We start from the raw sequence: 27,484 nt of genomic DNA, 5'->3' as shown, positions 1-27,484 counted from the left end.
CCCCCCCCCCCCCCCCCCCCCCCGCTCAGAGAGACAGGCTCAGCTAGAGGAAGGGGAGCAGCAGGACTTGTGAACTCGCCCTGCGGCCCGGGGCACTTCCGAGTGTACCCCAGGCCCCTCCTCTGGCTGTTTTATCGTGTACCCAAATTCAGCAGGGAGAAATTCTAACCAAGTGAGGAAATCTTTCCAGAGGGGGAAGTTCTCTTAGTGGTTCTCAAAGTGGGTAAGGGGGCACCGAAGCCATCCTGTCCCCTGAAGGCATTTAGAAATGCCTATGGCCTATGGGATTCAAACCATCGTGCCCTGCGCGGGGCACGCTGATGACCACGGGCCCCAGTGAGAAACTCTTACAAGGGGAGAGGCTACAGCTCCAGCCCCTTCCTTAGCAGGGACCAAGAGAGCCTGGAGCAGACCTGGGCAGACCTTCTCTGTCACTAAGGCCACGGCTCAGGCAGCCCGAGCTGACTCTCCCCTCGTGGGCCTGTGTGACTTCTTTCTCAATTGTCCAAACACATCATTGCATCCTACCCTGGATCTCAAGCCCTGGGCAGCCCCTATACCAAGGACAGCCAGTGGTCCTGGAACCCCCAGGCCACAGGCCTCCATGCCTGGAGAAGGGTGGGCCCAGCGTCAGAGATCCCCAGGGACAGAGCACCATGGATGGACTCCTGGGGGACCTCAGACCAGCTCCTGCTGCTTCCAGTGCCACCCTCCCTGCCCTGGGTCACCCAACCCAGTCTGTGAGTTTGACCACATAGTCCGTTGCATTCATGTCTGGTAATTACCCAGCGCACCAGGACGGTGGCCTGCTCCATGGGGGTGCGATGGACTCTGCTGGGCGGCTTGATTAAAACACTAAATTCTCTTCATATGTTTGATTGAACAAATATTTATTAAGCACCTACTTTGTGCCAGGCACTGCTAGGCACCCTCACTGCGTGCTGTTCCCACAGCACAGCCATCTGCTCAGAAATGAAAACCAAGGAAAGGAACATTGTCGCAACCCTACAAACTGGGGTGGGTGGAAGGGGGCGGAGCGGATGGGCGATTTCTGTGCCAAAAAACACACCCACCGGAAACTTGTTTTCTTTCCCTGGACAAGTCTCTACTAAGTGCTTGATGGAAGGCATCTCAGTATTTACTGAGAGCAAAGCTGTCACCTCATGCCCCACGCACTGGTGCCTGCCTTCCCGGTGGACATTCAAACACTCTGAACGCTATTCAGAAAAAGGAGGTGTCAAGGATTTTCGTGTTTGGATTAGAAAATACTTTTTCCAGTTCGTAGGGTTGCAACAGCCCTTAAGAAAGATATAAACATCCCTGCCCTGACTGCGTAAATGGTTAAGGTAGACCTAGTTCTGGATTCCTGAGTCAGAATCTTCCAGTTGTCCACAACCTCGCGAGGCCAGACAAGCGAGAGGAGACTTCTATTCTGGAGAGGAGAGTGGACGGCACAACTGGTTTGGAAACACGACAAACCGCGCCTGCATTTACAGAAGCAACGCACACAGGAGAATGTCCTAGTCCTACTTCGTGTCACACACGCACTGGGGACTCACGAGCGGGGCCCAGGGCCGCCCTAGTTGTCCGTGCCCAGCTTGGAGAGGCCGCGGCGGAAGTCGTGCAGGTCGTCAATCTTGCCGTCCAGCACCTCCAGGAAGTTCTTGAGCTCCACCTTCAGGTGGCGCTGTCGGTATTTACTCTCCTCAATGTCGGTCTTGAGAGAACGCACCTTGTCCTCCAGGTTTTGATTGTCTCTCTCTGCCGCCTGCAGCAAAACAAGGGAGAAGGGTCTGGAGAACAGTGATGGGAGCCGAGGTCCGCTGAGACCTGCTCCAGCTGACCGTCCACTCTCCTGTGAGCCTGCCTGCTAGATGTGCCAAGTCCCCCAGCGCACGAGCTGGGGACGCTGATGGCGGCACGGAAGCAGTGGGCATTCCCGGGTGCCCCTCATTTCTTGCCAACTCCCTGCAGAGATGCCCACAGGCAGAGTGTACGACCAACATCTGGTCTGGGAAACGAAGTCCCCACACAGAATGCAGAATGTGGAGTCCTGCCCGGAGGGAGCCTGATGCTAATTGAGCCTTTGACCAAGTGCCCTGCAGAGAAAGTCTGAAATCTAGGCAAAAGGGGTTTTCAGCCTCAGTCCTGGAGTGGTCAGCAGAGGCCACCTTTCAGTTCCATTCTGAGAGAGAAAGAGAACCAGTGAGAGAGTGACTTGCTTCTCTAGGTCCAGGGGGTAGGCCTCCTTGGCCCCAGGGGAGGACTGGCTGTGCCAGACTCAGGGACGGCGGGTCTGTGCACCATGCGGCTGTTGGTATCACCATGGAGACGCCCAAGCTCCCAAAGGCAGGATGGCTGTGAGTGCCTACACGAGGCTTAAGCTTTGCACTCTTCACATCAAATAAGAGCTTCCGTTTTATGGGTGTGAGGCTTCTCTGAACATCTGTACAGGAGCCGGCTACTAATACTGGGGCCGCGTACCCGAATGAAGTGCTCCTAAAGGGAAGGGACCCTGGGAGGTGAAGGAGGATGTGAAAACCCTCCTTCTGTGGACCAGAAATCCGAGGCCAGCGAGGGGGGCCTGCCCAAGGTCGTGTCCAAGGTTACTGGCTGGGGAGTGGCGAGGTGGAACAGCACCCGGGTTTGATGCTCTCAGTGCACCCGCCCCACCCCCCCCGTCCGCTCCCCCCGCCTCACTGCCTCTGTGGTTCTGCAGGGACTTCTGTGGGTGGGAAATAGTCACTGACACTACGGTTATGCACAGGACACTTTCATACAAGTGGGAACTCAAGGGACACGCACTGCTGCGTCTGCACCGGGGGGCAGAGATGGCAGCTGGCATGCAGTTACCACCGGCTGTTTATGAACAGAAAATCGCTCTTGTTTACCAAGCAAGGTATAAAAGGGAGACGCCTCGGAGAAACGAGCCACACAACAAACGCCTTCTTGTCTGAGCCAAGACAGACATGCTCCTGGCCCTTACCTCTAACTTTTCCGAGACGTATTCACACTCTGACATGAGCTGAGGTATGATTTCACTTTGTTTTCGGAGGTCTTTCAACTCCTACAGGAGACAGAAATTCAAAAAAGAATGTGAAAGCAAGTCAGATAAGATGTGCTCTTGAAAATCCCCAACTTGTGCATACTCCAAGAGAAGCAGCTTTTGCAACCTGTACTGTGTGCATCAATAATAATGGTGATGAGGTTAACACTTAACACACATCAGATAACTCTGAGGGCTGGGTATGTTACACGCACTATCGCATGAAGTCCGTCCACCACCAAAACAAGATGGGTATTCTTATGATCCTGTTTTGTAAATGGGGAAACTGAGGCTGAGAGAGGATTAGTAACTTGCCCATGGTCTCGTGTCTGTGTACTTAGCTGTCTTGCTCCCCAGAAAATAAAAGACTGTATGACTGGTGGCTTTTGCTGCATTAATTTGACAGCAGAACTCAACTTCCGATGATAGATCATTTATAAAAGTTTCTGAGCTTTTTGGAAGACGTTCAGCTCCCTCTTGGATGGAGTGACTGACCATGTGATAAACACAATGAGGCTGCAGAGGGGAATGGTCAGGCCTCTGCTCTGCAGAATTTGTGCCTTGGTGTGACTCCTGGCTCTCTCTGTGCTCTGGCCAGGCAGCTGCCAGGGCCGGTCACATGTCCCACAGCCGCCTGCTCTGTCCTGGAGTGGAGATCACCCCACGAGGCCCAGAGGAGGCCGAGGGCTCCACTCAGAGCACTGTTACTCACCGTCTCCTTTTCTCGGAGTTCCGATTCCAGCTCCTCAATTCTTCTCTTCAACTGGGTATTTTTCTCCTTCTCTCTGTTTATCTCACTGCATTGTTCTTCCAGCTCGTCAATCTTTAACAAATATCACATGTTAAGGCATGGATGCTGGTTTCCTTGAGTCATTAAACAAAAGATTGCCACAGCTCTGGTTAGCTTTCTTTTAGAATAAACCATAAACTAACCCACTTAGAAATTTTTCCTTGTTGCTATGAACAAAGACCATGTGGCCCCCGTGAGGGGCTGTCGGTCCCTGCCTGCACAAGATGCCTTACTTAAATAAGTCACAAACCCTGGCTTCAGAATGCTCTGGGCTTCTGGTTTTCTCTCACGGGCACAGGACAGTAACTTCAGGTTTGCTTGAAGGATCCATCATAAGCAGGTGTCAGGTGTTCCAGGAATCTATTTCCTTCTCCCCAGAATGATTTTTACATGATTTTAATCATCTCCTGAATTATTCTGCTTCATCTCAAGGGTTTAAGCCAGCAGGGTAGAGAAGCGAGCAACTCTGTGGGACAGTGGCCACCAAATGGGATGCGATGACATTTCAAACGTTTTAAATCAAGATGACCTTTCCCTACTGATGCATGCAGAAGGGGCCTGGCCTGTGGGCCTCTTTCTGGAGGGAGGAGAGGTCCAGGCTGAACTGGCAAATGCCCAGAGTGCATCTTTCTCTCCTTCTCAAGTGTGACCCCTCAGAAGGACGCAGAGGCCTGAGACCCCTGGCACTGCCATCTGATGCTGAGCATTTCCTGGGGGCCGAGGTGTGTGTGCAGAGTGGATAGGAGGAGCCGAACCAACATGTAACACAAAAGCACTACATTGGCGGGGTCCCCACGGGCATTACAGCAGCAGCCTTCAAGGTGAAGGGCACTGGGTGGTTGCCATGAAGACACTTCTCAGAGGTGGCCTGTGCCGACCCTCGGGGTCTGAACCCCCAGCCACAGGAGCTGCTGGACATCCACCAACTTCTACCTCCTCCCTGAAAACTAAGCTTTCAATGCTTCCCATCCAGGGACGCTGACGTGCCTCCCAGGGAGGAAGTTCTACGAGATGCACTTCCTCCAGCCCCCAGCACTGAGGGCGGGTTCTTATTCTCAGGCACAAAGTCAGAAACTCAGCTCTTTGCTTGGGGAAAAAAAAAAAAACAAAGGGCAATCGATCCCTCCAGCAGGCACATCGGCCAGGCCTCAGAAGGGAACGTGCAAAGTCAGCACTTGGCCCGGTGCCCCTCACTGTCGGCACTCTTGGCACTGAAATGAAAAAACGACACAAGGCACTTTCATATGCCATCCGTACCGAAGTAAGATGGTGAAAGAGAGGAGTGGACTCTGGGGGCTCCACGGGTCGGGCGGGCAGGTTATAAATAGGGAGCAAGGGAGAGTGAATACCCACCTTAATGTGACCTGTTCCACTGAGACCCTGGCCTTACAGAGCAGCCTGTGGAATAAACGTGCTGACTATCAAAACAGGGCACAGTGACCTCAGGACCTCAACTGAGAATTCTCTGGCCCCCCCAAAACCACCTCATCAACTCACCCTCTGGATCCCTCTTCTCCAACAAGATCACTGAACCACAGCAAGTGCTGGGGGGGAGGGGCGGGGGAGGCCCACCACAAGAAAAGGCTGACCCACAACAAGCATCAGACGGTGCTCTTTGTAAGAGAAAAAGCTGAAATCTCTCATTTACCTTTTTCTCCGTAACAGAAACTATAAAACCTGGTTCAATAAAAGTAATAAATCAGCTATTTGCTGCACGGTTGCATTCCTACCAAGAGAGGCAAGGAGACAGCAGGAAGCTTGAGGGGGAGGCAGTAGGTCTCACTCCTGCCCATGGGAGGAGGGCAGCAGGAGCAGGAGGAGGGCTGGGAGGGAAGGAAGAGGCGGGAGCGGGAGGAGGGACTGAAGAAGAGGAGCCTGGCAGCAGCAGGAAGAGGGGCCAGGAGAGGAGGAGCATGGAGGGAGTGGGAGGAGCACGGCAGGAGAGGGAGGAGGGCCAGGTGAGGAGGAGTGTGGCGGGAGAGGATAAGCGCGGCAAGAGAGGGAGGAGGACCAGGAGAGGAGGAACATGGCAGGAGAGGGAGGAGGGCCAGGAGAGGAGGAGTGTGGTGGGAGAGGAGGAGTGCAGCAGGAGAGGGAGGAGGGCTGGGAGAGGAGGAGTGTGGAGGGAGTGGGAGGAGGGGCCAGGAGAGGAGGAGTGTGGAGGGAGCGGGAGGAGGGGCTTGGAAAGGAGGAGGGCGGCGGGAGAGGAGGAGCACAGTGGGAGAGGGAGGAGGGCTGGGAGAGGAGGAGCATGGTGGGAGAGGGAAGAGGGCTGGGAGAGGAAGAGCACAGAGGGAGTGAGAGGAGGACCAAGAGAGGAGGAGCACGGCAGGAGCGGGAGGAGGGCCGGGAAAGGAGGAGCGCAGTGGGAGGAGCCTGGGGGAGGAGGAGCAGGGTGCCCTCTCCGGGGCCCACCTTGTGCCGGAGCCGGTCGTTCTCGTCGCGGCAGACGGAGAACTGCCTCTTCCACTGCTCCGCGCTGGCCGCCGACTCCTGCAGCGCCGCCGTCAGCCGCGCGTTGCTCTCCCGCAGCGTCTGCAGCTCCACCTCCCACTTCTTCACGTTGGCGGCGCTGTGGGGCAGCGGCCGCGGGGTGACCCAGATGTCGGGGCCACCGGCCCGCTGCACACCTGCGCCCCCCCACCCAACGCCTGCCCCAGGGAAAGGGGCCCTGCCACCCCCTAGCTCACCCCTAGGAGGACCACAACCTCTCCCACTGGCGGCCTGGCTGCCACCAATGCCAAGAGGGACAGGTGTCTCTCTCCAGGGCACACATGTCACCTTGCCGGGATATTTCCTTAAAGAATCGCTTTAGAAAAGAACAGAATTCTTTGAGAAGGAAGAGACAAAGCTAAGAATGAAGCCACAGAGCGTGGTGAGGCCCCCTCCCTTCTGCTCCCTGACCCCTGCCACAGAAGGTTCTGTCACACCCAGTTTGCTCCTGAAACCAGCTCGAGGACAGGGGCTCTGAAGTGCGGGCAGACCAGGCCTCTGAGAATCTCAGGAAAGCTCCACGGACCTTTCTGGAAGTTCCAGACACCCCTCTATGGAGCCCAAGGACCCCAGGTTCAACACACACACAGCCTGGCTCCAGGTGACAAGGGCCCCACTGTAACCTGTGCCTCCTCAGAGCCTTTAAAGGAACCAGAGTGGAGAGCTGAGGACTTGGGGACACAGGAGTCAGTGACCGGGAATCCCCTGAGGGCAGAACTGGGCTTCTAACCACAGCGTGTGCGAGGGAGCCCTGGCCACGCCTAAGTCACCTCATCAGTGTGGGAAGAACACAGGTCAGAGGGACACCTCCACAGAACCACAAAAACCTCGGATTTATCTCATCCTATATGTTCAGTGAAGAAGTTTTAAAAAACAAACTACAACCAGGTTCCCCTCAGTTGCTGTTCGCCTCCAGCACTCCTTTTGTTTCCTTGCTTGGAGCCCACGTGTCTGTGGTGTTGAACGTGGTCTGAGGTGATGGAGCCCACATATCTGTGGTGCAGAACGTGGCCTGAGGTGATGGAGCCCACGTGTCTGTGGTGCTGAATGCGGCCCAAGGTGATGGAGGCCACAGGTCTGTGGTGCTGAATGTGGCCCGAGGTGATGGAGCCCACGTGTCTGCGGTGCTGAACGTGGTCTGAGGTGATGAAGCCCACATGTCTGCAGTGCTGAACGTGGCCTGAGGTGATGGAGCCTATGTGTCTGCAGTGCTGAATGTGGCCTGAGGTAATGGAGCCTATGTGTGTGCAGTGCTGAATGTGGCCCAAGGTGATGGAGCCCACATGTCTGCAGTGCTGAACGTGGTCTGAGGTGATGGAGCCTATGTGTCTGCAGTGCTGAACATGGCTTGAGGTGATGGAGCCTATGTGTCTATGGTGCTGAATGTGGCCCAAGGTGATGGAGTCCATGTGTCTGTGGTGCTGAACGTGGCCTGAGGTGATGGAGCCCACATGTCTGCAGTGCTGAATGTGGCCTGAAGTGATAGAGCCTATGTGTCTGCAGTGCTGAACATGGTCTGAGGTGATGGAGCCCACATGTCTGTGGTGCTGAATGTGGCCTGAAGTGATAGAGCCTATGTGTCTGCAGTGCTGAACATGGTCTGAGGTGATGGAGCCTATGTGTCTGTGGTGCTGAATGTGGCCCAAGGTGATGGAGTCCATGTGTCTGTGGTGCTGAACATGGCCTGAGGTGATGGAGCCCACATGTCTGCAGTGCTGAACGTGGCCTGAGGTGATGGAGCCTATGTGTCTGTGGTACTGAATGTGGCCCGAGGTGATGAAGACCATGTGTCTGTGGTGCTGAACGTGGCCTGAGGTGACGGGCAGAGCTGGCACTACAAGCCCATGAGAAAGTTTCAGGCTTCTAACAACACTGCCTGGCTGAGGAGAATTCTGTTTCTAAAGGCTTTTTCAAGTAAATAAAACTGTATCTGAATAATCTGCGTTATTGTTCATCCTGCAGCCTCAAGGACTTAGGAACGTGATTGGGAAATATATACTTTCAGTTTCAAATACCACAGTCTGAAAAAATAGTAAAATATTATTACTTGATTAATTTTAGAGTTGATGATTGAGAATTTAAGCTGATTTAGGGAAACGGCTTCATACTCAATTCTTGTAACTCGCTTCTTCGTTAAATTGAGATTTAAAAACATTTATTTTTAGGGTTGAAACATTTTCATTCAGGCAGCTCACTGTGACTTAAAACAACCAAAAATAGTACTTATAATTGCCTGATGAGTAAGAAAAGAGACTGGTCACAGTTTTGTCCTTTGAAGTACCTGACAAAACCCACAATGCTAAGAAGCTGGCTGGAGCCAAGGGCCACGTGTTCTTTCTGGAATTTCCAGGTCAGATCACAGGAATTAAGCTCCAAGAACAGGCCAGGCCAGCTGAGCTGGAGAGGTGGGTGCCAACCCTGTGGTGCCTCCCACTGTGGAATGTGACTGGCCACGTCAGGACGGTTCCTGTGAGACTGCAGCTGCGGCTGTAAGTGAAAGGAAGGTAGTATGGGGTGGTGGAAAGATTTAGTAGCCAAGTGACCTTGGGCAAGGAAGGACTCACTTTACCTCTTGGGACTCAGTTTCCTCATCTGTAAAATGGAGGAATCAATATAACACACCTCTTAAATGGGGCAGCTCTGAGGAGAGCAGTTTTTCAGCCACAGAGAGGCTGGGGGAAGCCAGGGGAACCCCCTGCCAGGTGAGCAGAAGGATTCCAAAAGGCAGCAGCTCTGAGTGCGCTCACGGGGCGAGCCCACCCCATGAAGTCCAGCCTAGACTTTGGGAGATGGGCCACACCCTCAACATAAAAAAACACAAGCACAGCTTGTGTGGTCACTGAAATTAAAATCTTGTTATCATTATGAGAACTGCAGTAAATTTACAGATCAATTTGGGGGAAAGTGATACTTTTTAAAACATCAAGGCTTCCTACCCACTTCCCAATAGAATACATCTATTTCTTAAATCATTCATTTATGGTCCTCAAAATCATGTTTTTTTATAAACTTTTTTTTTTTCTGCTTTATCTCCCCAAATCCCCCCGGCACATAGTTGTATATGTTAGTTGCACGTCCTTTTAGTTGTGGCATGTGGGATGCCACCTCAACGTGGCCTGACGAGCAGTGCCATGTCCGTGACCAGGATCTCAACCAGCGAAACCCTGGGCCGCCGCAGCGGTGCACGGGAACTTAACCACTTGGTCACGGGGCCGGCCCCATCAAAATCATTTCAAAGTTTCCTTCACACAGATCTTGTGCATTTCTTAAGTTTATTCCTATGTATGTTATGGTTCTAGTTCATATTGTAAAGAAAATCTCTTCTTCAAATATATATTCTATGTGATGTTTGTATATAGAAAAGCCATTGATTTTTGTGAGATTTTCTACTATTTTTAATAGTTTCTTAGGTTTTCATATGTTTTTCTGGATGTTCAAGACCTAATCTTATCATACACAAACAAATGATAAATTTGGCTCCTCAAAAAACAAAACAAAACACAAGCAGAGGGACACATCTCTCTCACACACAGACACACTCCTTCACACACTCATGTACTCTGCCGCATCCTACTAACACACGTGCACACAGATACACACTGTCTCTCTCACGTGAACACACCCACATATATGAATTGTGTATGATGTGGTCAGTCAGACAGAACAGCCATGAAACCAGTTGGTCTTCCTTTGGCCAGGAGACAAGACTGGATGACACTTGGAACAGAACCCAGTCTCCTTTCTCAATTTCCCGAACCCCTGCCCAGCAGGAAAGTCATCCGGGCAGTGCTGAACTGGGAGAAAATAGCAGCTGGATTTTAAGCACCCTTACCTCTGTGTCAAAGCGATCTTCAGCTTGTCATTCTCAGACTTCAGGTGTGTGTCAGCAGGACCCGCATGAGAGGCCTTCTCATCGTCCGTCCCATTGATACTGGATGCCTGAGTGGAAGATGGGGTTTCACGCCCAGATTCCTCGCCAAAGTGAAGTGACTTCACACATTATTGCTCATCCTCATGGCGCAGCAAAGCAGCCATGAGAAAGTGTGTTTATGAGTGCGGGAGACCCAACTGATCCAACCAGAAGGCAGCTAAGACTAACAACAAAGACGACAATCAAGAGCAAACGAAAAGGCCCGGAAGAGAGCACACGGAGTTCAGAAAGTGTGCACCTCACTGACAACAGAGCCACTGGCTGTGACTCTCAGCCTTTTCACTCAAACTTGACAGACAAACCCAACAAGCCTGGGACCCTGATCTCCTTCAATGACAGAGGACAGAAGTCACAGATTAAAAGGGGAGGGATTTATAACAAGGAACAAGAAACAGTGAATGAGGAGAGGAAAGTACTAGAAGGTGAGACAACTTAAAAATCCTGGGGCTACTGAGAGTTAGAGCAACACACTCGTTAAAAACCCGGGATCAGATATGGATGTTTGCTGTCTCCATGACTATTTAGCATTGCTATGAATATGCTGAAACGTTTTCTGTAACAAGTCATACCACATGGAGGTGAAATCTCATCTGGTCTTGGATAAAATCTTAGAAAGATCTTATTCAGCCTCCAATCAGCACAGAGGCAAAGGAAGGAACCATGAAGGGAACGATGCATAAATTTGACTAAATTTCTTCATTGCAAAAAAAAAATGCCCATAAACAACATTAGAATGCAAACAAAAACTTGGAGAAAATATTTGCAGGAGATACTAATAAACAAAATGTTAGTATCTTTCCTATATTAAAAACTCTTAGAATCCTCATCTTTTAGAGCTACACACTGAAATATTTGTGGATGAGATGATAAGATGTCTGGGATTTGCTTTAAAATATAGCGGGGAGGTAAGAACCTGAAATCAGCAATTCCAAAAGTCCCATGCACCCCTATGTTCATCGCAGCATTATTCACAATAGCCAAGTCATGGAACCAACCTAGTGCCCAGCAACTGATGATTGGATAAAGAAGATATGGTATATACATACAATGGAATACTACTCAGCCATAAAAAAGGACAAAGTCGTCCCATTCACAACATGGATAGACCTTGAGGGTATTATGTTGAGTGAAATAAGCCAGACAGAGAAAGACGAACTCTGTATGACTCCACTCATAGGTGGAAGTTAACATATAGACAAAGAGAACTGATCGGTGGTTACCAGGGGAAAGGGGGGGGGGGTGGGGGGCAGGGCACTAGGGGTGAAGTGGTATACCTACAACATGACTAATAATGATGTACAACTGTAATTTCACAAGGTTGTTAACTATCATAATCTTAATACAAAAAAAATATAGCGGGGAGGGAGAGGGAGCATAGATGAAAAGTTGGGTCACAAATTCCTAATTGTTACAGCTGACCCATGGGTGCATGGGCTTCATTATACAAGTCTTCCTAGCTTGGCATATCTTCAAAAATATCTATTTTAAAAAATAAAGTTCTTGGAAATCAACACAAAAAGATTAACACAATTTTTTTAAAAAAGGAAAAGAATATGCAATTGACATTTACAGAAGAAGAAATGCATAGCATCAATAAACATAAAAAATATTTAATATCACTAGGAAAGAAATACAAAATGAAAAAAGCCAATAAGATACATTTTTCTTCTGTCAAATCAACAAGGCTTTGTTGGTAAGGCTGTGGGAGGAAAAATCGTTCTCATTCACTGCCAGTGGGAGTTAGAATTGTACATTTCTGTAGGCTAAGTTTGCAGAATTTATCAAAAGCTTTAAAAATGTTCCTACCTTTAACCCAATACTTTCACTTCAAGAATCTGTCCTGCAGAAACCATCAAATGCACAAAGATGTACAAGAACATTGATCACAGTGTTATTTATATTAATGAGAAATTGGAAACAACATAGATGTCCCAAATTATAGGAGGTTAATGGAATAATACGTGATTCGAACACTGGAACACTGTCTAGCCATTAATTTTGAAAAGGAGATATTTGAAATTATGAGAAAATGATCATAACATATAAGTAAAAAAAAGATTAAAAAGAATAACATAAAATATACTAGAAAACTACATTAGGAAGATACAACAAAATGTTAACAAAATAGCTTTGAGTGGTATAAAAGCAGGTAATTCTTATTCCCTTCTTTATAGTATGGCATATTTTTGATTTCTGCAATAAATCTGTATTGCTTTTATAGTCAGAAAAAAACCCACATCAAATGATTTGTAATGAAGTTGTTCAAAATCTTCAAATACTTGGAAAACTTGGCCAAAGTGTTCATTTCCTAAGAGATTCGGGAAACCAAGCAATTGTATGATTTCTAATAAAAAGAAAAATAAAAAAGTACAATGATCTCTACGCCCAGAGAAACACAGAGAAAAGTAAATAAAAACTAAAGCTTAGAGACAAAAAAACATTTTTATATAATTAATATATACATACACGATAATATCTTATGGGTATGCTTGATATTTTTAAGGTTTAAAATACTTCTGGGAGGAAGGCACACATTAAGACAAAAAAAGAAATCCAAATATTAAAGTTTAAAGATATCGCTATAATATGTGATTTTCACAAAAAGATTATATATTAGAAACCCTTTAGACCATGGACCATTTTGGGTGCCCAATTTTATAGATCCTCAGAGATTACTCAGTACCGTAATTGGTATACTAAATTAACAGTATCATTTAGATTATATTAAAGATTATTTATAAAGATTCAGGAAAGTTCCTGTTCACCTGTAGTCTAACATACATTCATTTCCATAAATCTCTATGGGGCATCTTTTACATGATTCAGCTTCAGCTATGGCTGCTGTGAGGCTGACGGTCAAGTGTGGAGTGTCGACTCTGACTGCTCTGTATGCTCAGGCCTCCAGGTCCTCTTCCTACCACCCATCCCTGACTTCATCCCTGTGGCTGCCCTGGCCCAGCCGTTCTCCACCTCCAGCCTCCATGCCACCAGTCTTCCTACCCTCCACCACTCCCTGACTTCCTTACCATCTACACTCAACCCTCATGTCAAGTCCTGATCAGTAGTCATAACGCCTCCAATGTCTGCCACTTACCAGCAATAAATAAATAAAAAACTAAGAAATAATAAACCATGCACTAAGGAAGAAGTCCAGGTCCTTCGCAGTATCTCCAGTGTATCTCTAGTCTTCCCACAGTGCACCTCAGCCCGTCAGGCAGACTCCTTGCTGTCTTGCTACCACACCATGCTTTTTCCTAACCCCAAACCTTTGCTCTTGATGTCTCCCTTTCCCTGCCTCTCCACATATGACCTTGTCACTAGGTCAAGCCTTCCGCCCACCACTACGTACACCAATCTAGACATCGGGAATGCAGGTGTTTTTATTTCAGGTTAAAACAGGTCCCTCTTAGTCAGTTATCACACTTTTAAGCAGATGGACTACTCAATTCCTGGAAACGCCACCTCTCCTTTGGCTAAGCCAGAGCTGCTGGAGGACCATCTCCCACCTGACTTTGTTAAGACGGGAGGACTGAGACGAGGGCTCCCTGGCATCAATGGAGTTTTCTCTCTCATGGGCACAAGGCATCTGCATTTGTCAATAAGCATCCTGCATATGGACCTCACCTCCCAACAGAGAAGGAAACAGGCTGCCTGTCACTGAGACTTAAACACAGTGACCAGAGAATGCCTCTCAGAGGCCAGGGCCATGTGTTAACTCTAATCTCGTCAACTGCTTTCCAGCAAAAATACATCACCAAATCCTGAAAAATTCAAGAGCCTCATAAAAACGTGTCACCTCCATCTCACTGTGGGCAGGCTAATAGTTGAAAAAGCCTTCAAAACGTCCCACTGCTAAAATTCGCTATCTCTTGTCAAAAGTGACAAGAAGCAAAGAGTCTCAATTACTGGTCACACTCAGACGTATTCCACGGACAAATTACTCACTTGGGAATGATTACTCGAGGTCTCGATTTTCTCCTGGGACTTGTCTCTGGCTAGTCTGGCAGCTTCTTTCACTTCTAGGAATTTCTCTGCAAACTAAACACAAAGAAGAGTTATTAAGGTTTTTCATAACCTTATACATAGCTGATATTCGGAACCTACCTTTATTATTCTGCATTCGTTTTAAGCCAATAAGTTCTGTATAAACCCAGAAGAAGAATCTTCTTTGAGATTAGAAAGAAATGAGTCTAAGGAATGCTTTTTCCAGGAAACACTGTTAGCCAAGGTCAGATGTGAATCAATTTCCAAGCTACTGAAGCCAGTTTGATGATGAAGTATTAAAAAAAAACACTCCTGGTTAACAGTACCTAATACAAAGGCAAGAAAACAAATTTAGCTGTACCACAAAAGGAATCCATGAAAAACTTCATAATCTCTAGCAAAAGATCCAAGAACTCTTACAAGTCACTGTCAAGAAAAACAAAATATCCAAAAAGTTGGAGAAAAGAAACTGTTCCAGATTTTAAAAGCTTAAGATATAAAAATAGTAAAATGGAACATAAAACTTATGATTTAATCCTGTTTTGAACAGACCAACTATAAAAGACTTCTGGGGAACAATCAGGGAAATCTGAACATGGACAAGCTTAGGTGACATGAAGGAATTACTATTAATTTTATCAGAAGTGATAATGAGGCTGTAGTTATAATGGAAAATGTCATTATTTTTTTAGAGATAAATACTGAAGATTTTAGGCATGAAATGTTTTGATGTCTGTAATTTACCTTAAAGTACTTCAACAATAATAAAATACATGAAGAAATGTGGCGAATGTTAACAATTGTTAAATCTAGGTGATGTGTACATGGGTGTTTATTATACTATGCTCTCTAGTTTTAAAAAAGGTTTTAATATTTTCATAATAAAAAAATTCCTTTTTAGCAGCTTTTAAAAAAATTTTATTGAGGTCATAATAGTTTATAACATTGTGAGATTCCAGTTGTACATTATTATCTGTCAGTCACCATACATTGTGCCCCTTTACCCCTTATGCCCACCCCTCAACCCCCCTCCCCTTGGTAACCACTAATCTGTTCTCTTTGTCCACAAGTTTATCTTGCACATATGAGTGAAATCATAAGTGTTTGTCTTTCTCTGTCTGTCTTATTTTGCTTAACATAATACCCTCAAGGTCCATCCATGTTGTTGCAAATGGGATGATTTTGTCCTTTTTAGTGGCTGAGTAGTATTCCATTATAGATAAATACCACATCTTCTTTATCCAGTTATCAGCTGATGGGCACTTGGGTTGCTTCCACCTCTTGACTATTGTGAATAATGCTGCAGTGAACATAGGGGTGCATAAGTCTCTTTGAATTGTTAATTTCATGTTCTTTGGATAAATAACCAGTAGTGGGATAGCTGGGTCATATGGTATTTCTATTTTTAGTTTTCTGAGAAATCTCCATACTGTTTTCCATAGTGGCTGTACCAGTTTGCCTTCCTACCAGCAGTGTATGACGGTTCCCTTTTCTCCACACCCTCTCCAACATTTGTTGTTTCTTTTCTTGGTCATTATAGTCATTCTGACAGGTGTAAGGTGATACTGTAGTTTTGATTTGCATTTCCCTAATTAGTGATGTTGAACATCTTTTCATGTGCCTGTTGAACATCTGTATGTCTTCTTTGGAAAAATATCTGTTCATATCCTCTGCCCCCCTTTTTTTTTGCAGAGGAAGATTTGCCCTGAGTTAACTTCTGTTGCCAACCTTCCTCCATTTTGTATGTGGGTCACCACCACACCATGAGTGCTGATGAGTGGTGTAGGTCTGTGTCCAGGAACTGAATCTGGGCCACCAAAGTGGACCACACCAAACTTAATCACTAGGCTATGGGGCCAGCCCTTCTCTGCCCATTTTTTTGTTTTTTTGAGGAAGATTAGCCATGAGCTAACATCTGCTGCCAATCCTCCTCTTTTTGCTGCAGAAGACTGGCCCTGAGCTAACATCTGTGCCCATCTTCCTCTACTTTGTATGTGGGACGCCTGCCACAGCATGGCTTGACAAGGGGTGTGTAGGTCCACATCTGGGATCCGAACTGGCGAACCCTGGGCAGCTGAAGCGGAATGTGTGAACTTAACCGCTCTGCCACTGGGCTGGCTCCTCCTCTGCCCATTTTTCAATCAGGTTGTTTTTGTTGTTGTTGTTGAGTTGTATGAGTTCTTTATTTACTTTGGAAATTAACCCCTTGTCAGATATATGATTTACAAATATTTTCTCCCAGTTGGTGGGTTGTCTTTTCATTTTGTTGATGGTCTCTTTTGCCATGCAGAAGCCCTTTAGTCTCATGCAGTCCTATCTGTTTATCTTTTCCTTTGCTTCCCTTGCCTGAGTAGACATGGTATTTGAAAAGATCCTTCTAAGACCAATGTCAAAGACGGTACTGCCTATACTTTCTTCTAGGAGTTTTATGGTTTCAGGTCTTACATTCAAGTCTTTCATCCATTTTGAGTTGATTTTTGTGCATGGTGTAAGGGAATGGTCTACTTTCATTCTTTTACATGTGGCTGCCCAGTTTTCCCAACACCATTTACTGAAGAGACTTTCCTTTATTATATGTTCTTGGCTCCTTTGTTGAAGATCAGCTGTTCAAAGATGTGTGGTTTTCTTTCTGGGCTTTCAATTCTGTTCCATTGATCTCTGTGTGTGTTTCTGTACCAGGACCATGCTGTTTTGATTACTATAGTTTTGTAGTATATTTTGAAGTCAGGGATCCTGATGACTCCAGGTTTGCTCTTTTTTCTCAGGATTGATGTTACTATTCGCGGTCTTTTGTTGTTCCACATAAATTTTAGGATTCTTTGTTCAATTTCCGTGAAGAGGTCATTGGGATTCTCGATAAATTTAAGAAGATTGAAATCATCTCAAGCATCTTTTCCAACCACAACGCTATGAAATTAGAAATCAACTACAAGAAAAAAGCTGGGAAAGTCAGAAATATGTGGAGACTAAACAACATGCTACTGAACAACAAATGGATCATTGAAGAAATTAAAGAAATCAAAATATCTGGAGACAAATGCAAATGAAAATACCACATATCAGCTCATATGGGATGCAGCAAATCGGTCCTAAGAGGGAAATTCATAGCAATACAGGCACACCTTAACAAACAAGAAAAATATCAAATAAACAATCTTAAACTAAACCTAATAGAATTAGAAAAAGAAGAACAAACAAAGCCCAAAGTCAGCAGAAGGAAGGAAATAACAAAAATTAGAGCAGAAATAAATGAAACTGAAACAAAAAAGACAGCAGAAAGGATCAATGAAATAAAGACCTGGTTCTTTGAGAAGATACACACAACTGACAAACTCTTAGCCAGACTCACTAAGAAAAAAAGAGAGAAGGCTCAAATAAATAAAATTAGAAATGAAAGAAGATAAATTACAATGGATACCACACAGAAATACAAAGGATTATAAGAGAATACTATGAAAACCTATATCCCAACAAATTGGACAATCTAGAAGAAATGGATAAATTCTTAGAGTCATACAACCTCCCAAAATGGAGTCAAGAAGAAATAGAGAATCTGAATAGACCAATCACAAGTAAAGAGATTGAAAGAGTAATCAAAAACCTCCCAAAAAATACAAGTCCATGAGGAAATGGCTTCTCTAAAGAATTCTATCAAACATTCAATGATTTAATACCTATCCTTCTCAAACTATTCCAAAAAACTGAGGAAGATAGAATGCTTCCTAATATATTCTAAGAGGCCGACATCACCTTGATATCAAAGTCAGACAAGGACAACACAAAGAAGGAAAATTATAGGCCAATATCTCTGATGAACATTGATGCAAAAACCCTCAACAAAATATTTGCAAACCGAATACAGCAACACATTAAAAAGATCATACACCATGATCAAGTGGGATTTATACCAGGAACACAGGGATGGTTTAACATCCACAAATCAATCAATGTGATATACCACATTAATAAAATGAGGAATAAGGATCACATGATTATCATATTAGACACAGAGAAAGTATCTGACAAAGTCCAACATCTATTTATGATAAAAACTCAATAAAATGAGTATAGAAGGAAAGTACCTCAACATAATAAAGGCCACGTATGACAAACCAACAGCCAACATCATATTCAATGGTGAAAAACTGAAAGCCATCCTTCTAAGAACAGGAACGAGACAAGGATGCCCATTCTCACTACTCTTATTCAAAATAGTACTGGAGGTTTTGGACAGAGCAATTAGGCAAGAAAAAGAAATAAAAGGAACCCAAATAGGCAAAGAAGAAGTGAAACTCTTGCTGTTTGCAGACAACATGATCTTATACATAGAAAACCTTAAATAATCCATCCAGAAACTATTAGAAATAATTAACAACTACAGCAAAGTAGCAGGGTACAAATCAACTTACAAAAATCAGTTGCATTTCTATACTCTAATAACAAACTGAAAGGAAGAGAACTCAAGAATACAATCCCACTTACAACAGCAACAAAAAAAAAATCTAGGAATAAGTTTAAGCAAGGAGGTGAAAGACCTATACAATAAAAACTATAAGACATTACTGAAAGAAATTGATAATGACATAAAGAAATAGAAAGATATTCCATGCACATGGATTGGAAGAACAAACATAGTTAAAATGTCCATACTACCTAAAGCAATCTACAGATTTCAACGTAAACCCAATGATAATCCCAATGACATTCTTCATGGAAACAGAACAAAGAATCCTAAAATTCATATGGGGCAAGATGAGACCCCAAACAGCCAAAGCAATCCTGAGAAAAAAGAACAAGGCTGGAGGCATCACAATCCTTGACTTCAAAATATACTACAAAGCCATAGTGATCAAAACAGTGGTACTGGTACAAAAACAGGCACACAGATCAATGGAACAGAATTGAAAGCCCAGAAATAAAACCACACATCTATGGACAGCTAATCCTCGACAAAGGTGCCAAGAACATACAATGGAGAAAGGAAAGTCTCTTCAATAAATGATGTTGGGAAAACTGGACAGCCACATGCAAAAGAATGAAAGTAGACTATTATCGAGGCTGGCCCTGTGGCCGAGTGGTTAAGTTTGCGCGCTCCACTTTGGCGGCCCAGGGTTTCGCTGGGTCGTATCCTGGGCACGGACATGGCACTGCTCGTCAGGCCATGTTGAAGCAGCGTCCCACATGCCACAACTAGAAGGACCCACAACTAAAAAAAAGTATACAACTATGTACTGGGGGGCTTTGGGGAGAAAAAAAGGAAAAGTAAAATCTTAGGGGAAAAAAAAAGAAAGTAGACCATTATCTTTTGCCATACACAAAAATTAACTCAAAATGGATTAAAGACTTGAATGTAAGACCTAAAACCATAAAACTCCCAGAAGAAAATACAGGCAGTACACTATTTGACATTGGTCTTAGAAGGACCTTTTCGAATACCATGTCCACTCGGGCAAGGGAAACAAAAGAAAAGATTAATAAGTAGGATTTCATCAGACTAAAGAGCTTCTGCAAAACAAAGGAAATCAGGATCAAAACAAAAGACAACCCATTAACTGGGAGAAAATATTTGCAAATCATATACCCGACAAGGGGTTTATCTCCATAATATATAAGGAACCCATACAACTGAACAACAAAGAAACAAACAACCCAATCAAAAAACGGACAGAGGATATGAACAGACATTTTTGCAAATATGATATACGGATGGCCAATAGGCACCATGAAGAGATGTTCAACATCACTAATGATCATGGAAATGCAAGTTAAAACTACAGTAAGATATCACACCTTATACCTGTTAGAGTGGCTATAATCACCAAGACAAAAAATAACAAATGTTGGAGAGGGTATGAAGAAAAGGGAACCCTCACACACTGCTGGTGGGAATGCAAACTGGTGCAGCCACTAAGGAAAACAGTATGGAGATTTCTCAAAAAATTAAAAACAGAAATACCATATGACCCAGCTATCCCACTACTGGGTATTTATCCAAAGAACTTGAAATCAACAATTCAAAGAGCCTTATGCACCCCTATGTTCACTGCAGCATTATTCACAATAGCCAAGACGTGGAAGCAACCTAAGTGCCCAACGTCTGATGATTGGATAAAGAAGATGTAGTATATATACACAACGGAATACTACTCAGCCATAAAAAAGACAAAATCGTCTCATTTGCAACAACCTGGGTGGACCTCGAGGGTATTATGTTAAGCGAAATAAGTCAGATAGACAAAGACAAACACTATATGATTTCACTCACATGTGGAAGATAAACTAACACACAGACAAAGAGAACACATTAGTGGTTACCAGGGGAAGGGGGATGGGTGAAAGGGGTGAAGTGGCACATTTAGATGGTGACTGACAAATAATAATGTACAACTGGAATCCCACAATGTTATAAACTATTATGACCTCAATAAAAAAAATAAAAGCCTAGAACATCTCAAAAAAGGGAACAAAAAGCCATGTATTCTTGGCTCATAGGGATGAAAGAGGAAGAGTGGTTAGAATGTGGAGTCTTACTATGTACTCACGGTGAGCCTTAGGGACACCTGCTACTGTCAATATACAGATGGGGCACAGATGGGTCTCGTAACTGACCGCGATCACACTGGCATTGAACACAGGCCATCTGATGCCAGCAGTGGACACTACGGTGTCTATGATTTACCTGCTTAACTGCTACCCCAACTAAGATGCCCAACTTTGATCCTTACCAGCCTTTCAAATGCAGGCAAATGAGCTCTGAACCCTGGTTTCTTCATCTGTAAAATGTGGATGATGCTATTCCTCTATGGGTCATTGGAGGATGAAAGACATGGCTTTGCTAGGTGTCTGACGGGTTCAATAAAGAGAAGCACGGCTCCTCTGGCCTTGATTTGACTTGTTTCTTCAAGTAAAATGACAGCGAAAGCCTTAAAACAATGACCTTTAGTAAAAGAGATCCACAAAAGGGCAAATTCATTCATTCAAAAATATTTACTAGGGGCTGGCCCTGTGGCCGAGTGGTTAAGTTCTCGTGCTCCGCTTCAGCGGCCCAGGGTTTTGCAGGTTCGAATCCTGGGCACGGACATGGCACCGCTCATCAGGCCATGCTAAGATGGCATCCCACATGCCACAACTAGAAGGACCCACAACTAAAAATATACAACTATGTACCGGAGGCCTTTGGGGAGAAAAAGGAAAAATAAAATCTTAAAAAAAAAAAAATTTACTAATTATCTCTATGAGCTAGGGACAATGCTGGGGACACTGAAATACTTAAGAAAGACTTGGTTCCTGTCCTCAAAGAAACTCTGAGTCTGTAGAGGATTTTGTTTTACATTCAAACAGGTGATAGTCCAAAAGAAAATGAGTTTAAAATGTAATGAAGTAGGATAATATCAGATAAATTTTAAATAACTACTCATCTAAAAAGATGAGGTACTATTAGATACATGACGGAAATAGGTCCTACCATTTATATAAAAATTAGCTTATGACAAAGGAGGAGTTGCAAACTAAGAGAGAAGATTATTCCACATATAATGATAGAGATCACTTTACTAAACTGGAGAAAATGAACTTAAATTCTACCACAAACCAGTAGCCTGATAAATTATTGATGAATTAAGGGGGTAAGTATTTTTTTAAAAAACAAACCTTAAAAAATCTGGGTGCAAACAGAACTGAACACTTATCAAACTCATGCTTGAGGAGCGAGAGGGTAATTTTCTAAACTTGGAAGAAATGAAAGAAAATCACAAAAGTGACAGATTCGACTATGTAACAATTTAAAGCTTTTGATTACAAAAGGAAAAAAACTAAATCAGAAAGGAAGCAATAGCCTGGGGGAATATCTACCACAGAAAAAAAGGCTGTTACCTTTAATGCAGAAAGAGTCTGTACAAATTGCAAAGGAAAATATGAAAACCCCAATAGATAAATGGCAAAACTCACAAATAAAAAATACAACGTGTAAACAACTTACAGAAAAGATCGTTCAGCCTTGCTGGAAATGCAAATCGAAATGATGAGGTACCATTCTCTGCCTGCTAAATTAGCAAACACTAAATATAATTATAATACCCAGTGCTGGTGAGATGTTTCCGCAGCATTGGGTATGGGTACAGCCCCCCTGAGAAGCAACTGGGAAATATGATCATAAGCGAAAGAAATGTTCACAGCCACTGACCTAGGGTTATTACTTCTGGGAAACTGTTCTATGAAAATAATTGAGAATATGAAAAAAAAAAGGCTTTCGATATAAAGATGTTAATCCTAGCATTATTTACAATAATGAAAAACTGGAAGCAATCCAGAAGGATGGGAGAACATTTCCCCTCACGGGCTCCAGCTGTTAGAACAGCACCAGTCACTGCAAGAGGGGTCAGACGACTGTCCCCTGCTGAAAAATCACCTCTGTGGCTTAGGTTTTCTAATATATCCCCCCTTATTATAAACAAGCACATATGCTTGTAAATTTAGAAAGTACAGTGTAGAAAAAAATATTTTTTTAAACCTATAGTCCCGTCAACCCAGAGATAAGCACTAACCACATAAACGTCTATTTTTCTATCTGTTCATATGCATTCCTTACACACATTTCTTTTTAAAAACGGAATGATATCGTACATCCCATTTTATAGCTACTTTTGCAGTTAACAAGACATTAATAATCTCATGCAATAATATGGTTTTCTACTACACCATCTGAATTGCTGCACAATATAACCCTGAGGGATGTACTGGAGTTTATTTAACTAATTTCCTTACTGCTGGACATTTAGGCTGGTGTTTCTGTTTTTGCTGTTATAAAAGATGCTGCAAGGAAAATCTTTGTAGCTAGATCTCTACTCAGTTACAATTATTTCCTTAGAATGGAGTCTATAAATGAAACCCATGGATCTAAGGATAGTCAAACCACAGAGGTTTCTGAAATACATGCCAGATTCTCATGTCTTCACTTATTAGAGTCATTTTCTGCAGTTTTTAAACCCTAGTAATAATCTTAATCAAAATCATCATCTTCTTCACGATTACCATGATAGAAAATGAAAGACTATTGTTTTATTTTACTTGTGGTTTTTGTTAGCCTTGGCCATTGAGGAACCTTGTGGCAGACAATATTTGCATCTTCAAAATCCATTTCTTTTTTTTCTCTTAGCTCAACAGAAGCTCAGATTCACCTGGAGCAGGAAATTTCCTACGCGTTAGAGAATGAGAACTGGTCTAAGCCCACTATGGCAAGCTACTTCCCTGCCTTTTTTTTTTTCTGGAGGTGAGTGTGGGAGGGTGGCCTAGGGATCCAAGACTGACGATGGGACCCAAGAAGAAGTCTGCCGAGGGAGTTTACAGGGAAGCATTGTGGCACCATCCTTTTACCTCCTCCCTCTTGCCATGAATGCAGATGTGATGGATAGAGCTTGAGAAGCCATCTTATCACCATGAGGGAAACACTGACAAAAGAAACAAACAAAACATGCAGAGCCCTTGGACCCAACTTTATGGAGCCACTGTACCAACAATGGAAACCACCCGCTCAGGACTTCTCTGTCGTATGAAGAGAATAACTCTATTCGTTTAAGCACTGGGATTAAGTTAGCTGTTACTTGCAGCCAAGAGCTTTCTAACTGAAACATATCAAAAGAATGATTAATATCCCCTATTAAAAAATACATTGACCCTTGAATCAGGAGACAGAAAGCTATGTGACAGGGCAATGTTCTCACAATTACACTGAGTTAATGAACTGAACACAAAGATACAAATTCCAATTACAGATGAAATCACTGAAATGGGCCAACAGCAAACGTCACATGTGTATCGGGTTTAGAAAGATCAGTCACAGAGCACCAGCAACCCCATCCCGGATCACTCCCCTTCATGGCAGAATGTGTTTCCTTCCGTCTGCAATGATTGAGATGGAGCCGAACTTAGAACAGTGACATCTCAAGGTCAGATGCCACAAAGAATCTAAACTTTAACAACTGGCTCATTCTTACGTTTGGTTCTCCTTCCTTTTGTTGTTTTTCAGAAACCCTTCATGTTATCAGAACATGCAAGTCCCTTTTCCACATCCTTCAGTGGGCTGAGGTATCTGTCCTCTCCAGTGGATGGACAGACGAGGCCCAGTTTACCTTTGGGAATACACAGCTTCTGTTATTTTTGGAAAGCCCATCTAAAGAGCATACTGTGATACTTCTTGGATGCTGGTGTGAAGTGGTCCTTAGAACGGAAGCAGTAAAGACTAAGGCATCTATTTTCCTTCCCGGGGGGTAGAGAGTGAAGTGTGTATAAAGTGTTCTTAAATGAGAATATCCACAGTGGTGCTCCTTTTTCTAGCATAGTTATAGTGTTTGATTACCAATTCCTCTTTCAGGTCTGTAGGTGGTTGCTCTGTGGAGTCAGAAATGTTCAGCCACAGCTGTCCCCTCAGCAACACGCCTTGGGAACCCTTTGGGCCCGAACTCCTCTTTGCCAGCTAATTGCCACTTGTCAAGAGTGTCAGCCTCCCTTCATAGTAATTGATCAGTGTGTGGTTAATCGTTCCTTCAAAGAGAAGGGGAAAAGCTGATTTGAACATTTTGAACAAAGGAGACATCTGAGGGCTTATTTGATACGCCTTTGTGACAATGGCAGGTCACAGTCACAGAGCGGAGACTCCCGCGCTGCCAGAGAAGACTGAGCGACTCAGAAAGATGGGCACTCCTCCTTAATGACAGGACATCTCCTTCTGTTTGGGAAAAATGAGAAGCGGCCACACTTGGAAGCAGACGCAGCTCAAGGTCTCTCCAGTTCTCAGAGGCACAAAGAATTGAACTTCAACAATTTCTTCTGATTTTTCTTTGAGTTCTCCCTTCTTTCGATTCTTTTCATTGCAACTTTCCCCCTTTATCCTTCCTAGCTGCTTTGAGTCCTCCAAAGATTGAAGAAATTGTTCCAGGCAGCTGGGAGTGATTCTCTCAAACCATCCGGGGCTTCAGTGAAGAACTCTGGCCCCGGGCGGGATCGGGGCAGTGATGGAGGCGGCCCAGCAACACCGTCTTCCCCAGCTATTGGAGGCTTCCGACCCTATGAGTCTGCATATGAGGCAGGTGTGGGAAGGGGCCACTTGGCAGGGGAGGGGGTGCTCCCGCCACCCCTCTCCCCCTACCAGGTGCTTCTTCAGAGGGAAAAGGCATGCAATTCCCGCTGCCCACTTCAGAGGCTCTGGCACCATCCTTTCAATAAATCGCCATCACACTTGCCTCCTCTTTGTCTAAATTCTCTCTGACCCTCACAGCAGCTGTTCCTCTTCCTCATTTCAGAAAACGGCAGCACCATCTGTCCGTCATCATCCCAGAGTCTCCGCCTCCCACATCTACTCCCCGAGTTCTGCCAGTTTAGCTCCTCAACATTTCCTAGATCTCTCCAACTCCTACTCAAGCCCTCATCCTCTCTGATCTGGACAAAAACAACCTAATCTGTCTTGATGCCAGAAAAATCTACCTAAAATGCAAATCTGATCATTTTCCTTCCTGACTTAAAATCCTTCACAGCCTATAGGATAAAGCCCAGCAACTGGCATGATACCCTTCCGAGAGCCGGCGTCTATCAGCTTTACCCACCCCCCCCAAAACCTGGACCCCCTGTTAACGTGAATCATCTGCAGCTTTCCTCACCCAGTGTCTCAATTTTGCTTGTGCTACTCCCGCTGTCTGGAGGATGGTGGAAAGGAGAAGCACCCGCTGTGGGCACGACTTGGAACTTCTCCTTGCCCAACGTGCACAGGGCAGGTGCCTTGAGAAGCAATCTAGACTGAACCCTGGGAAATGGTGAAGGGCTGAGCCACATGGACAGGGAGTGGGAACAAACAGAATTGGGGGGTTAGTGACAGAGATTTGGGAAATGGCCTTAACAATGGGCCCAAATGGAACCAGAGCCTGAAAACAGTCACGTTCCATATGAATGCCTGCAATGGACTGAATGTTTGCGTCCCCCCGCAATTCTTACGTTGTAATCCTAACCCTCAAAGTGATAGATTAGGAGATGGGGCCTTCGGGAGGTGATTAGGTCTTGAGGGCAGAGCCTCATGAAAGGGACAGTGCTCTCCCAGAGAGCTCTCTTGCTCTCTTTCCACCAGGTGAGGACGCGACGAGAAGTCGGCAGTCTGCAACCTGGAAGAGGGTCTTCGCCTGAACCTGACCATGCGGGCACCCCGACCTCAGGCTTCCAGCCTCCAGAACGGTGAGCAATCAACTTCTGTTGTTTCTAACACCCAGACTGCAGTGTTTTGTTGCAATAGCCTGAACGACTAGGACAATGCTCTTCCAAAGTCTCCACCCTCCACAGCAAAGAGAATCCTTAAAACCAGGGGGCAGCAAGGGCTGCTCTCTGCACACCCAGTCGCTCTCCTCCTGCGGGCAGCCTGGCGCGTGCTCAACAGGCTGAGTGACACACTGATTGGCGTTGGTGCCAGGAAGAGAGGTGCCATGTGGCCTTGACAACACATACTCCCACTGAGTGTCGACTACCAACAAGAGTGACCCACCCTAAGTCCCCAGTTCCGCCTCACACCTCTTACTGACCAGCCAGCTCCCTGGTGGAAAGCTGATCACATCAGGCTCCTTCTTCAGAGCAAAGAGTGACTTATCCTCATTAGAACAGACACTTCCCATGGACTGTCATGCCCCTGCCAGCCCCAACACCCAGAGAGTGACTCAATGCCTTCTACGGCACACAGCACTACCTTAAACCAACCAGCTCACTTCCTGCAAATGAAACGAAGCACAAGGCTGATCACCACGGGACGCCCTGTCCTCCCACGTCCCTTATCAGCAGAAGCAGCGGCCTTCCAGGACTCTGCTGTGCTGCTGTAGGAACGCCACATCCTCCAGAGCTGCGGGAAGTGACGCTTCTCAGAACCACAGTCCAGGGACCGCGGGATCAGGGATGGAGAGATGAATCCAAGAATGATGCCCGACGACCCACCCTCAAGACTGCTGCTTCCTGCCCCACGTTTCTGGTCCCTGGTGAACTGGAGGATTTATACCCACGAAAGAACGCTCATGAGAGCGATGTGCAGAGTGCCACCAGACCATTGTGGGTTTCCTGGGCATCTAAGGGAACAGCATCCTCATGGAAGCACCTGGGGACGCAGAGGAGGACAGCCTGTGGGGTGTCCTCTATTAGGGGCTCATTTATGGCTGGGTGTAGGATGACTGGATCAGGGGACTGGAAGCCTCCTTAGAAATGTGTGTGTGTGCATGTG

The 27,484-nt window shown here is 45.2% G+C and overlaps 1 protein-coding gene across 6 annotated transcripts in view; it reads right to left on the bottom strand.

Annotated features, from left to right (window-relative positions):
- Positions 1-873: 873 nt before the first annotated feature.
- The window catches only part of HOMER2 (homer scaffold protein 2), an 86,228-nt gene continuing 59,617 nt past the window's right edge, over positions 874-27,484 (bottom strand). For all 6 annotated transcript variants that reach the window (XM_023626132.2, XM_070230257.1, XM_023626079.2 and 3 more), the window contains exons 4-9: positions 14,206-14,298; positions 10,162-10,268; positions 6,252-6,408; positions 3,759-3,869; positions 2,987-3,067; positions 874-1,768 (exon numbers count right to left, since the gene is read on the bottom strand). In XM_023626132.2, the coding sequence (XP_023481900.1) occupies positions 1,580-1,768; positions 2,987-3,067; positions 3,759-3,869; positions 6,252-6,408; positions 10,162-10,268; positions 14,206-14,298 (738 nt within the window). In that variant the 3' untranslated portion in view covers positions 874-1,579. The remainder of the gene's footprint in view (positions 1,769-2,986; positions 3,068-3,758; positions 3,870-6,251; positions 6,409-10,161; positions 10,269-14,205; positions 14,299-27,484) is intronic.

The sequence above is a fragment of the Equus caballus genome, chromosome 1 (genome assembly GCF_041296265.1).
Source record: "Equus caballus isolate H_3958 breed thoroughbred chromosome 1, TB-T2T, whole genome shotgun sequence".
NCBI lineage: Eukaryota > Metazoa > Chordata > Mammalia > Perissodactyla > Equidae > Equus > Equus caballus.
The sequence above is the reverse complement of the archived record's forward strand: the minus strand, read 5'-3'. Positions and strand labels throughout refer to the sequence as shown.